This window comes from Tigriopus californicus, chromosome 1 (genome assembly GCF_007210705.1).
Source record: "Tigriopus californicus strain San Diego chromosome 1, Tcal_SD_v2.1, whole genome shotgun sequence".
NCBI classification, from domain to species: Eukaryota; Metazoa; Arthropoda; class Copepoda; order Harpacticoida; family Harpacticidae; genus Tigriopus; species Tigriopus californicus.
Window position 1 is genome coordinate 9,300,304 of NC_081440.1, and position 13,701 is coordinate 9,314,004.

At 44.3% G+C, this 13,701-nt stretch overlaps 2 protein-coding genes across 2 annotated transcripts; one reads left to right on the plus strand and one right to left on the minus strand.

Moving 5' to 3' along the window:
* The first annotated feature begins 527 nt into the window (after positions 1 to 527).
* Positions 528 to 4,028, plus strand: LOC131885262 (uncharacterized). The gene is made up of 2 exons (XM_059233234.1): positions 528 to 1,525; positions 1,734 to 4,028. The coding sequence occupies exon 2, from the start codon at positions 1,801 to 1,803 to the stop codon at positions 3,208 to 3,210; it is 1,410 nt and encodes a 469-aa protein (XP_059089217.1). The 5' UTR covers positions 528 to 1,525; positions 1,734 to 1,800; the 3' UTR covers positions 3,211 to 4,028.
* Positions 4,029 to 11,372: 7,344 nt separating this feature from the next.
* LOC131885292 (ADP-ribosylation factor-like protein 4C) lies at positions 11,373 to 13,002 on the minus strand (the record flags this gene model as incomplete). The annotated part of the gene is given in 2 exon segments (XM_059233314.1): positions 11,373 to 12,459; positions 12,616 to 13,002. Coding segments are annotated over 2 exon segments (690 nt in total). The 3' UTR covers positions 11,373 to 11,949.
* Positions 13,003 to 13,701: the final 699 nt, after the last annotated feature.

Here is a 13,701-nt window from a genome sequence, read left to right on the forward strand (position 1 = left end):
TGCTGAATGTTTGCACTAGGGACTCTAGTTTGCACTACCAAAAAGATCACAGGAGGTTGTGTCACCAGGGTTGCCGGTTGACATTAGCCTCAAAATTTTCTTCCTGATGTTAGGTTTACATTAACAGGCCCAGCAAAGAGCAATCCAGAAAACATGTGCAGTAAGATTTTCAGGACACCTTTATGTCGTATGGCAACGATCTTGCTAGGGATTTCCGCCCACACGAATGGTCCCTTTCCCTTTTTCCGAGTTTCTCAATCCCTCTTAATGTCAAAAAGTGTTCAGTGTTCCAAATCCCGCTAACCCGTTGCCAGACATTGATTTTAGTTCCAGCCTGTCAGTTGAGGTGGGTGTGCGAGGGGGGGGGAGGGGGAGCAAAGACGTTTGGCGTCTAACCTCCCTCCCTCCCTCCGACCTCAAGTCTCTCCTCTGGCACCCATGGGCGCCCTCAACACCCTCCTCTCTCGCAATAGGTAAATGACCGTCCGTCCTCTTCTCTCTGCTCTCTCTTGTTCTCACTTGTTCCACTTGATTGTTCGAAGCTAGTAGCTCTTGGGCGAGCGCATTTTGTCATTGAAGGAGGGAAATTCCTTTCCAGCCAGTTCTTGCTTGGCCTGCTATTGGCGGCCCTGTGGGCGGCCCTGTTGGCGGTCGCGTTGGCCTTTGGACTTCCTAGCTAAGAAAGCATAGAAGCTTAAGAAGGAAGAACATGATGGCACTGTCCAAGGCACTGTCAGAAAGGAGGGCAAGAGCGTGAGAGCGTTGTTTTGGCCTATCGTCTTTTACTGTGTGCGTTGTAGTGGTTGTAGTGTGTTCTTGCTCATTCCAATCACCAGCCGGAATTTCTTAGAATTCCACTCAGTGGCCCGTTCTTGGTGCGGTCTGGGCGTCCATCGTTCCTTGCGCCGCTTGGCCTTAAGAAGGTTGGGCTCAGCCAAGTTGTGAGGAGCGGGATGCAAGACCGCCTGAGAACGAGGCGGTCAGATGCGAAGACGAAACCGAGACGTTTTGTCAATGCCCCTGCGATAGTCCGAAGGGAAAGAAAGGCAATTCCCGATCAGGAATGTGAACCAAATGAGCTGACTATTTGTCTTCCTTCCTCCAATACCTGGGTACTCAATCCTATCAGCATGTATCATCGTATGAATCATCGACCAATGTTCCTCTTGCTGTGACTGATAATTGATGTGAATGCAAGCGAAGGAGAAGAAGAACGAGATCTAGAGATTGCTTGTGGATCCCAAATTAGTGCAGCAGTGGTATTTTTTTGAGGGAGGGGGACTGAAAAAGTGAACTCAAGTGATGGCGCCTTGCCTTGTTGGTGATGGATAATCCCGGATTACCTAGATGCAAATCATTAACGAAGTACTAGCATCCTACACGATTTCTTGACGTGCTTGCAATCAAGTTACGATTGAAACAATCCAAGTCTTGTAAATGGTATTGGTGCTCCTTTTCTCTGTCCTGCTTCTCTGCCATAAGCCCAGTGGGTCCCTAAGGAGTCCAAGGTCAACCAGGAAGAACAGTAAGTATTCCAAGGAAATTGCTCAAGCAGGAACTAGGAGGATTTACGGAGAGAGCCTGGTTATGACAAACAAAGTAAATTGCGATCAAGGACTTTTGAAAGCTGTTTTTCTCTCGGGAGCTGAAAGCATACCAGGATTTTCAACAGGGTTCTATAATCAGAAGACAGCAATGTTTGATTGTTGTTGGCTCATTCATTGTTTTTACAGGAGAATCGTTTGAAATCTTTCGTCGGTGATTGTTGTGGAGCAATTTTGACGTGTTTACCTGAAACTCATGGATGAGCCAGTTCATTCTCGTGTGCAGAACACTCCAAGGACCTCATCATGTCCCGGTCATGGATCTCACTTCGTCCAAATGGTCCCGGGAGACCGCCATTACTTGACCCAGACCCCCAGTCACGATCAAATCCAGCGACATTTCAGGCACCATGGCAATAACAGTCGCCAGCATCTTCAGCGTGCAGAATGTAGGGCAGTCCATGAGCCGAGTTGTCGGACACCTCCCTCGCCTAATCAAGCGGTTCATCTTTGTATCCGCCACTCGTTGTGTTCGTGTCGTCCCACTTCCTATGCTTCTTCGCCCACTTCAAGATCCAGTGGAATAGCCCGACAAGTTAGCTCGGAGAGAGAACGCCACCATTTGAGACACCGTCAGGATTGGAACAAGTCGATGCCATCTAGCCCAAGCGCCAGAATTCATGACGAGTGTGGCGATGGGCAATCCCAATCATCACCAACAACGAGTGCCTTTCGATCCCCCAAACACTTTTATTCTCCCGCTGTTGTTAAAGTTGTGGCTAAAGCCAACAAAGCCAAGCAAAATACCTCGCATTCTTTGAATTTGGCTCAAGGCACCATTCAAAGCCCAATCGACTCGGGTGAAGTCTCAGGATGCTGTGGTGGCCGATTGGAGCGTGATCTCAAAAAGCTCGGACTAAGTAGCAGTTATTCCGCTTTAGATGCTCTACAGTCTGATCAAGATAGCTACGATGGATTTCCAGTTGGACTAAAGGAGGATCAAAATCACCAAAAGGTGATGTCAGAATATATGAAGAGCTTTAAACTTTGGATGACGAATGTGAGTGAGAAAGTGGAAAAAGGCACCATGGCCCTTAAGGAGGCCCTACCCTCGTTGAAAGAAGATCATCATGTCGTAATGATTGGACTTGATTCAGCGGGCAAGTCCACCGTCCTTTATCGCTTGAAATTTGACCAATTTGTGAACACGACACCAACAATTGGCTTCAATTGCGAAAAGGTCCGTGGAAGCGTGGGACGCTCTCGAGGTCTGACCTTCTTGGTTTGGGATGTGGGTGGCCAAGAGAAGGCTCGTCCCTTGTGGCGGGCTTACACCCGAGCCACGGACGGGATCATTTTTGTCGTGGATTCCTGTGATAAAGAACGTTTGGAAGAGGCTCGACTCGAGCTACATAGGATAATGACTGCGCCCGATAATGCCAATACCCCGTTGCTGATCATTGCCAATAAGCAAGATTTGCCCGATGCAACGGGTCCAGAAGAATTGAAGAGTATCCTAAGTCTCTCCGATTTGCACCAGCTTCATCACTTAGAGCCTGTGTGCGCCGTCAATGGGGAGGGGCTGGATGAAGGACTAGAAAAGCTTTACCAGCTCATTATCAAGCGAAGAAAGATGAACAAGAGATTGAGAAACAAGACCAGATAGATGGTTGTCTTTCTTGAATCGGTTGGAAGTGTTCTCCATCCTTCACACCTTCTCGTTGAACTAGAATTCCAAGTCAAACTCAGAATGGCCTGAATGTACGTACGAGTGAGTCAAAAAACTCTTCGTCAAAATTCCAGCCTCCAGTGATAAAAACACGCCAACCTTCGTTCAGAGATATGCTCAATAGGTACAGTGATAACCCAAGTGGTTTAATTCCGAGCGAAGGAACTAAATTTGGACGAAGTATGTCCCACAAATGCTCAAAATGCGCCATGAAGTCACAATTCAAAATAGCATCACTCAACGCAAATGATCAATGCCTCATCTTCAGTTTAGAAAAAACAAAAGGGAAGAAACCAAAACAGTTGTCATGCTACGACGACATCATCAAGAATATCATGACATAGTAGTGAGGGGCGTTCAAGCTGGATGAAATTGGATTTGCCTAATTGTAAGCAGGGTTCATTGAAACGTCTAAACTGCCATTAATGTTGCATCTTGATGGAAAACATAACACGAGAAAGCAGATCAGAACGCTCTCCAGTTAAAAATATCAGTAGGCATGAAGCTTGCAACAGGATCTAATGTTGTTGTATCGCTCTCTGAATTTATTTGCAATTCAATTTTTGGTCTTGGTGAGATTGTGCCATTTTCTGATGCACCCCAACTAGATCCAAACCAGGCTGTTTCAAATTCATACAGAACTTTATCTTGTACATTCCCTAACTTCCCGTTGCGTTGTTCAAGCCCAGATCTGCCACAATATACGAGCATCTATTTAAAAGATAGACAATGAATAAATAAAAACTAAACCTAAAGGCTCTCGTTTGTTACAATCCATTCGTGTGCGTGTGGTGCCGTCGTCGAGGCCGAAGAATATTACACTTCCTTCGTTCACTACGGTCTCTGATTTCTGATTCTCTTCTTGGCACTCTTGCGTGCTTCGTTCGTGTCTCTCGGCTCGCTCTCGTCCTTGGAGCCGATTACTTATTGTTGTTGTACACTATTGCACTATACACTCTTCCTTTGCTCGGAGAAAATGACAGGAAACTGGAATAAGAACCAATCAAATTTCGAGCGATTGAACTGCACACAGGAGACAAACCATTTGTACGCAATTTACTTAGATAAATTCAGTTTTGAAAGATTGCTACTAACCGATGGGATGCTGATGCCCATGTTTGAAAATAACCGCAATCTTAGAGTGAACATGTGTACATATTTTCAATGTTACTCTTACTGAAATCAATTGTGGAAGATTGAATCTGTTTGGCCTGTAAAATCCAAACTGAGACATTTCTTTACTTTAGTGCATCCGTGTAGTCTTTACCAATGTCACGGAAGCCCCTCTCATGATAATCAAGATGTTCGCCCGAGATCAACATCCTTCCGAAAAAGATCCTTGTCTCACTTTGGCTTGTGATCAATGAGCCTTTTCCGAAGACAGTTCATGGACACTTCTAGTGAACACGATACTAATCTTGTCAGCGATGATCTCAACTTCATCAGGAAATGTTGACTGACACTCCAAATACTATACTATTATGCACAATAAGTTTGGTGTTCTTTGGAGGCTGTACCGAAGCCTGAACCCGCTGGAAACGAGAGTCCTCCGACGTTTGAAGCAATGATGATTATACAACCTCATGTGGATTGAGGAAAGAGGTTTTTTTTTTGAAATTGAAAAATGTCATTTTGATGTGAAAAAGATGATCTTACAAGAAATGGAAACTTTGGAGTTTGATACAATATTTTTCAACTTTTAACGGCTGCTAATTTTGTTCAGGTTAAAATTGTGGGTCGGAAAAATAGCTTGTGACTTTGGTCAAAATAGTTGTTTTCAAGTTACGAAAATGAGCCAAATTAAGTTCCAAAAACGTAAAAATATGTTTGATAAAATGTAAAAATAGTTCCTATTTCAAAAACTGTTTGCTTAATATTTTTCAAGATCTTCTTGCTCTTTGGGCTCAGTGCAATCCTAGATCTCGGTCTGGTCTGTTGGAAAGGGATTTGCTATTCTTGGACGAAGTCCCAAACTGATCCCCTGTGGATTTTCTCCGAAGGGCAACTGGATGATGGGAGGGTTGCTACTCGCCTTAAGGTTAAAATTAGATCATGACAGTTTGACACTACTGTATATGCATGACTCTACTGCATGTGCTCAACACTTCCTCTTAATGAAAGCTTGAGGTTTGATGTCAAACAAATCTTTGAGCGGGGACAAACAGTGCCCCGAATTGTTTTTCCACTCATCCTTTATTTCTCCCAAAAATGACCAATACCCTTCAATTTCCCCGAAAATCCTTTTAGGTTATTTTATTCATGAAATAGGATTTTTTTGCCCAAAAATGACCAAAATAGTTGAAAACTTATTTCAACCTAGAAAAAAAATTTATCTTTCTGACCCCTTACTTATAATAAATAACAGTAACATGGGTGGTCACAACAACGAGATGATAAATTTATATGGAATAAGACTGCCCATCAGAATTAACGTTTTTTTTCATCTGAAAGGGCAAATGTTGAATTGCTTGAAACACTACAATTGTCGAGTCAACGGACATGACCTTTGTGTTATGGTCATCTTATTTTTAACGTTCGGTTGATTTATTCACGGACAGCAGGAGACAACATAGTCCCTGGTTTATTGAAGTGTAAAAAATACCACAGTAATCAATGATCGTCAGGTTCTAAATCGAATACAGATGCGAATATTTGTATATTTCTACTATATTTCACGTCCCCAGAAGAAATGTCGTTGTTTTTAGAAATTGCATGCTTACCGAGATTGAGCGTGGACAAACGCGTACACTACGAGTATATTTCATTCTCGAGAAACGAAATCGTATTTTCTCAATGAATGGGGGTGATGAAATCTGAGCCGGTTCTCTGACCCAAAAGCGATAAACAGTTTTTTGAGCAGTTCCTGGTCGAGTGGCCGCCATATGCGCAGAGATCAGACAGGACATCACTTGGCCGGGGTTTTCTTCAGTTTAATCATGCTAATTCATCTCCTTGCCAAAAGGAGATCTGCACATACAGGACCATCTGTTTGTCTGTCTACGTATGTAGCTACGTTTATGCATATATCGACCTGGGATGGTCGGTCAGAATAGTCTGGGCGCATTCGTTTCCGCCGAGTCTGATTTGGGGACATGAACCTCCATACAGTGTGTACAATATTACGTAGTACAGCCAGATGGGACATAAAAGCTAAATCTGGGAAAACGTGTTCCGATTCTTGAAATATTGATAAGGTCATAGAGGAATATTATTCTTTCAACTCTGAGATACAAAGAGAGATCACAGATTCCAGACTAAGAATGAATTATACCATGGTTTACCTCAACGTTTTGCTCCTCGTTTTACGAGAGGACGCTGTATTCCAACGGATTCCAGAATAACCCGAATAGAATCAATTAGCTTATTGGGTAGCGGATTGAAGGCGGTGGATACCAAATTCCTCAGAGAGCCTTCGCTTGATTTTGTCTTTGAGCTCCGTTTCCCCATTAATTATTATCTGTTTGCCCTGCTTACTGCTCATCACGTCCATATGTACGTAATGGGAGACGGGAAACACTTGGCATTGGGCAGTAAAAAGGCAGTAAGGCATTTCCCTGACTTCGCGCATGGCCCGAACAAATAGGCGACTAAGAAGCCCATCCAGGGCCAGACACAAGAAGGGCGAGGAATTTCTCAAACCAAACTGGTTTGAGGGAGATTTCTCTTTCTCTCTTTCTTTGACGAGCCGCTCGACCCGATTGTTCGATGGTTTCCTGCCTCCTCTCCATCCTTTACAAGGTACACTACCTCATCGAGCGGGACCTTTACCAAGTAGAAAATCGAATTTTCCACGACGTCTTCCAATATGTCCGGCACTCGAGGATTCTATGTGACTACAGTAGTGGCAAATTCTCAAGAACTACTACTACTACTACTATCTAGTTCGTAATAAAATGAAGTGAGTGGGCCGACGAGACGGTGGAATTTGGTTTCTTCTTCCATGTGCTTCTTTCTCACCGTCATTTGTCTTCATTTCCAATTGCCTTCCAATACCTTAGGGGCCAGGCATTGAATAGACTTCCATGGACGAAGTCAACTGGCCTCTATCTATGTATCTATCCACTATCTTCCCCAAAAGGGCTAGTATGAGGGCAACTTAGTCATTGGGCACTTCCCATGTGTATTGTATGTACGAGTAGTAGCATGATGAGCATGGGGAAAAGATGTTGGGAGGGAGATCTCTGCGTGGCGACGTGCCCGGTCCTAGCTGAGACCGAGCCTAAAAGACAGATGACCAGCTCGATCTAGATTTCAAAATCTGGACTAGTTCACCGATGAACTCAATTACGACGAATGTGACGAATTTCACCATTGAACTATGAAACTATCAATGGCCAGACTGTCAGTCCGTGGTAGTAAACGCCATGATTTAGTCGGGTCCACAGATGATCATGGGGAACTAACTTGCCCGTCGGATTTTTCTGATTACCGTGATCGTCTGTTCGTCATCATTGCCCCTGATAGAATCCCTTTGAAATTTTCGAGAGATGGATAAGTCAAGAGTGCAAGGCAGATCCAAGGTTTCCGCATGCAGAAGGGGAAATGATCTTCCATCTTCATCCCAAATGGTGTGGTGTAGCAGCGTTCGTTTGTTTCGCGTGGGTTGTCGAGTTAGGAATGGTAACCACAGAAAATCACAGTTATTCCGTGGTGGCATAACTCAAAACTTTCAGCAATTCATCTGTGTTTCTGGCAAACGTCTGACAGGCAGGCAGTATTGTAGACATGTTTTAACATCGATATGGTGCATCTGAGGAGAACTTTCTCTTTTAATATCGCTTCTGAAGGACACCCTATCCACTAATGGACAATCTTGCTTTGATCATGAAGAGCTTTCTTTCACAACAAAAAGATTACTAACCTCGTTGTGTGAATGATTCTGTGTCCTATTAGAGATGATTTTATTTTTGCGGCTTATATATGTACAATACCCGTTCTTTTTTTACCGGCGTATATATGTACAATACCCGTTCTTTTTTTACCGGCATATATATGTTCAATACCCGTTCCATGCATGGGGCATGAACGTGGTTCTGTGATCCAGTTCGCAGTTTCATCCAAATTTCTGATTGGTCAATTACTTGATACAATACGCGTATGTGTGATTGATACGTCTCTGATCCAGATTTTTGCAGCGAGCTATTCTTTGCGAGTTTCAGACTATGAAATAGAACAAACATGAGAACCATTGTTCTGGGCCGAACTTTTTGAAAAAATCTTCATCTCTTTGATTCAAGCGCCAATTGAGGGTTGAAAATGAGACCTCGCTCACGAGAACGTCTGTCGTGGAAAACGGAAACAAAATTTCTGCTGGCACAGGAAATCTCTTACGAGTCTCTTGGTAATTAAAATGAGATTTGCGCATGACGCCAAAAAGACCTCCTGAAGGATTAGGATCGTGATAATCTTGATCGGTCAGCACTTCGCACACGACGATCTCCTATGCCGAGAAGGACAATAGCTGGTCGTGTCTCTCAATTTCGTCAGACAACTGGACGATCCTCGTGAACTCGATGCGATTACACCATTACGCAGGGACCAAAGAGACCCCCTTTGGCGATGAATCTCATTAATCATGGCTCGACCAATCTACTACAGAAGACGAGCTAAATGCTCTGCTATGAATCCATTTCTGCCGTCTTAACCTGGCCTTGATTATTTCGGAGAGAGCAGATGTTGTACTGATGTTTCAAGAGTGCTATGGAAGAAGCATCTTCTTCGTCGAAGTTGAACGTTCCGGCACAATTCGCATCAGCGTGTGCACCATACAGAAGACTAATGATCCGGCTTTTGTGCTAATTGACGGAATGCCTGAAGATTTATGACATCTTTTTCCTCCACGCTACAACCCACGTCCGTCCCAATGGCATTTTCTGCGGCGGCCTTCAATGCGATTTTATGGCTCAAAGTTTTGGCATGCACTTGACATAATTACAAAAGAGATTCATGGAAGCGTGCATGACGGGGATGATCCGGGCACAAGACCTTATGGGCGTATGCATGCAAAATCAGTTTCTATATCTAAAAACACAGTCAGCCCCTGTGGGCAGAATTGTCCAGGTACTTTGTTCTTAACCATCAGAGCCACAATATGTTGTGCATCTATTTGATTATTGCTGAAAAAGTTTGAAATGATGATTGTGACCCCGATTGAGGTTGGGAAGTTATTCAGTCACTCACTGTATACAGTCAGTGTACGAGTATGTACCTCCCAAGTCACAAGTTACACCTCTGCCACTGCCGTCCCGTTGGATGGAAGCGGGAAAATTTCTAATGGGCTCCAAATATCCAAGTCAGTGAGCACTCTGAGAGTGTTTCTGTTCGTTGGTGAGAATTCTGAGCACGTTTACTTACCTCACCTAATGCGTCTAACTTGAGTTATCTACTCGTAGTAGTTGTAACTGTAACTACTAGCTGTAGCAGCAGGAGTTGTAAAAGCAAGGTTGGTTTGTTCACGGACTTCTAGAGATGTGGACCACGAATGGAAGCAAAAAGTTCGTATCTGCTGAATCGTTCACTTTATTCCAAATAAGCACTTCATACGACAACAAGATCTTGTTGAAAAGATAAAATTTGCCACATTTGAGCTCAAAATTATGCCCAGGGAACTCAGGAGCTAGGTCCAAAATTATGTAGCAAACACTATATAGAATTCGTATTTGCGGCCTGCTCTTGGTTGGCTACATAAGCTTTTGACAATATAACTTTGAAAAGAACTATTTTACAAGTAAATGATAAAAAAAAAAAAAACTGACCAGCCTTTCAATTGAGGAGATCTTCATTCCTCATTTTATTACCTTAATTCAAAAAGTGGCTCACAGTCGTTATGACCAAGAGCAGTACGTTATGANAGCTCAAAATTATGCCCAGGGAACTCAGGAGCTAGGTCCAAAATTATGTAGCAAACACTATATAGAATTCGTATTTGCGGCCTGCTCTTGGTTGGGAATCTCGTTTGCAGTCCATATTTCTAGAAGTTCGTGGTTAGTTACTTGCCGTTCGTTGCCGAACTCACAATCGTGCTGAACGTGCAGTCACGGACTTCTACGTAGAAACATGGACTGTCAACGGATTTTCCGTCAAATCGCCCTGCTTTTGATCAGAGTAACTTCAAGTCCTTTGTCAAAATATATTCACGAATTAAGATATGTGTATTGCTGGATTGAGCGGCTGTTTGCTTTTATAAAGTTTCATTGCGAAGTGGCTGGCTTGTTTTATAACTGGATCGCTAAAAACATTTGCTTCTGAACGAGAGGCTGCCGAAGATTCAAATTTTATGTAGACATTAGTAAGAACTTTAACTAACTCTCCTGATTTTCCTTAGACATATTCTTTGGGCCAAAATTCGGCCAGACTAAACAGTTTCGGAAAATGTTTTGATCCTATTAAATTCTAATTTTGAGTAAGATGAATGTTTTGTCCAACACATTTTCTTTTGCTGTAGGTCCATTTCTCTAGAAGTCTGTGGTGTACCACATGAGAGTAACATGAATTCCAGTTACACTATACATCATTGGTGCATCTTCAGAGACTACCTGTACCACACTACGAGTCTCACTACCTCACTTCTGTATTCTTACATGAACCAAAGTTGGAGTCTGTTGTCGTTGGCAGGATTGTGGGGAATTGCGCGAGATTCCTGAGTTGTAGTAGAAACCATCTCAGGATGGCAATCATGGGCCGACCAGGCACTTGCCAGTACCTGCAGCGCCAGCGTGGTACGTACCAATTTTGGTACTAGATAGTGTTGCCTTGGCAATTGGGGAGAGGGCTGGAGCGAAAAAAAGGAAGGCAAAGAACTAACTGGACTGCCAGGTGGGCTATGCGAGAAATACAACCTATCATTCCAACCGAGCTGAATGTGGATGGTAACGAGATGTAATGGAGGTTGGATAGATCAAACTTCCATTTGTAATACTAATATGCAACAGGGCGATTTTGAAGGCTGGTCAGGTTTCCACTTCTCATTGAGAGCATTTCCTAATATCGTCATGAAAATAGACTAAAGCTCCTGCAACGTTAGGTATAACCATGCTCCAAGTGATGCTATCGAAAGCATTCTGTCATGAACCAAGTGATGCATCTATTATGAATACTGGTGAGGATTGATTTGTCAGCACAGTCAAGAATAGGCATGTCGGAAGAAGATGGAAGATGCCTCTCTCTTTAGTGCTAATGACTTTTAATAATAGTAGATGGCATTCTCGGTACAATAACAATCTTTTTTAAAGTTATACTTAGTTGATTTGGACATGAGATAACGCTATCACAGCGAGTGACGATTGACGTTGCAACAACGAGGCCCTCGGCTTCGTGACAAGTCTCCCGTCCTCCCAAAAACTGGGTCTTTGTTCCACAAGCGCAGCGCGGACGAACGATTGGACACATATACGAGTAAACAAAGCACTCAGCACTTCACATCTGGCTTTCGAACTTGAGACCCACTCGGCCTATTGGGGGATTGACCTTTGTGTGCGTGAATTTGTTGCTAATGTGTTTTTCTTCTTTTTTTCGTTCTATCTATCGGGATCATCATCCCCCACCACTGACCACTTTTGGCGGGAATTCATCTTGGTGAATGAAACCAATTAGTCTTACAAAACTGAAGGAATCTGCTGTGCATTGACGTGACCCACATTATCCTGAGGGCGAGCGAGCAATTCAATAACGCTTTTATCACAAGTGACTGTTGGATCGTTGAATTTTTTTGGATGATAGCTTTGAGGTGGAAGAGGCACTTTTGAGTCCACCTTTGGACGAGGATTTCCTCTTTTTGGCAATCATTTCGTGGAGTCGGAGAAAGCCTTCTTCCAAGCCATCGCCAGTGATGGCGCACGTGGGTTGAATGTGCCAATGAACTCCCAGGGAACTTAAGTCGCGAAGGCCGAGAACGCCTTCCAAACTTTTGACATCGACGGCCTTAGGTAGGTCTTGTTTGTTGGCCAAAATTAGGACCGGTATTGAGCTGGTGTTGTGATGCTTGGAGCCTCCGCTGCTGCCAGCCCCATTAGGGTTTTTACACATACGCAAGAGTTCCAATTTGGCTTCGTCAAACCTATCCTCTTTACAGGAGTCCACCACAAAGATGATGCCATCGGTACAACGAGTGTAGCTTTTCCACAACGGCCGGAGTTTATCTTGGCCGCCTACGTCCCAAATCGTGTAGGACGTGTTATTCATGCGAATCTGAAACAGGGAAAACGAGAGAACGATTGATTGGTCATTGGACATCGTCTTGACATCGTCTTGACTAAGAGGGATGGGCGAGCACCTCACACACTGAGTCACCACATGAAAGTGACAGAGAAACTGGCGAGGTTAGTCGCCAGAAAGTTTACCCACCTTCTCACAATTGAATCCAATAGTGGGAGCAGTGTTAACGTACTGATTGAATTTCAAGCGATAGAGCACGGTGGTCTTGCCAGCCGAATCCAACCCAATCATAGCACAATGATGGGATCCCAAATTGGGAATGTGGTCGGCCAAAACTGACAAAGAGTCTTTGCTCATACCCGCCCCCATGATGACAAGGATATTGACGATGGGCCACCACAGATTGATTTAAGTCTCTCTCCGTCACCACGGGGAAACTAGGTCAGCGGAGAGAAGCTCCAATCCAATCACTCTCGACACCCACATCAAAGCACAAAAGCACAGATTGGAAGAATCCAAGGCCTCATCCAATGGACGAAGGTTGGCGAGACATTTTGCACTCTTCACACGCTTTGGCCAGCAGAGGAGTGAGTCTTCTTCTGAAACGGTGATTTCTGAGCGGAGCTTTTTCGTCTTTGAGGCTAGGGATCAACCGCTTCTTCCTACTGCACTAACTAGCTAGCTACTAGCTCTTGAATCCATCCACCTCTTCATGGACGTGTTCACCCAACTAAGACGGATTTTCAACTGCCACCACCCGCCCCGTTTTTCGGGAGTACGCTCACTAGCTCCAAAATCCTGTCATCCAACCAACCACACTCCCCCCACTGTCAATGTCGCCCTAGAGAAGAGTGCGCTGCTGGGCTTCAGCCCACGATTCAACAATCCACCAAAAGGTAGGTTGGTAGTCCTGTCCGGATTGGCACCAGTTCTTCGTTTGTTCCCCGTTCGCTCTCTAGCTAGGCAGGATCGGCCGGATTGGCGGGTGATCATGAGAATCGTTGGCCGAGATATCCAGCAACCTCCTGTCCCCCATCGGAAAGTCGAACCGGACCGAGAGAAGCCAGAGAGACGGCCAAGCAGCAAGGATGAGGGGAACCTGGGCCAGAGTGTTAGAGACGGACTGGAAAACCCGTAACACCTACTGGTGATATGGCTGGGCGCCAGAAACCACGCCAGGAACAGGAGAAACAGCAGCCACTCGAGATCCTGCAGACAGACAGGCAGGCAGGCAGGCAGGCAATGAATACAGGTAAAACGATCTGTAATTCAGAC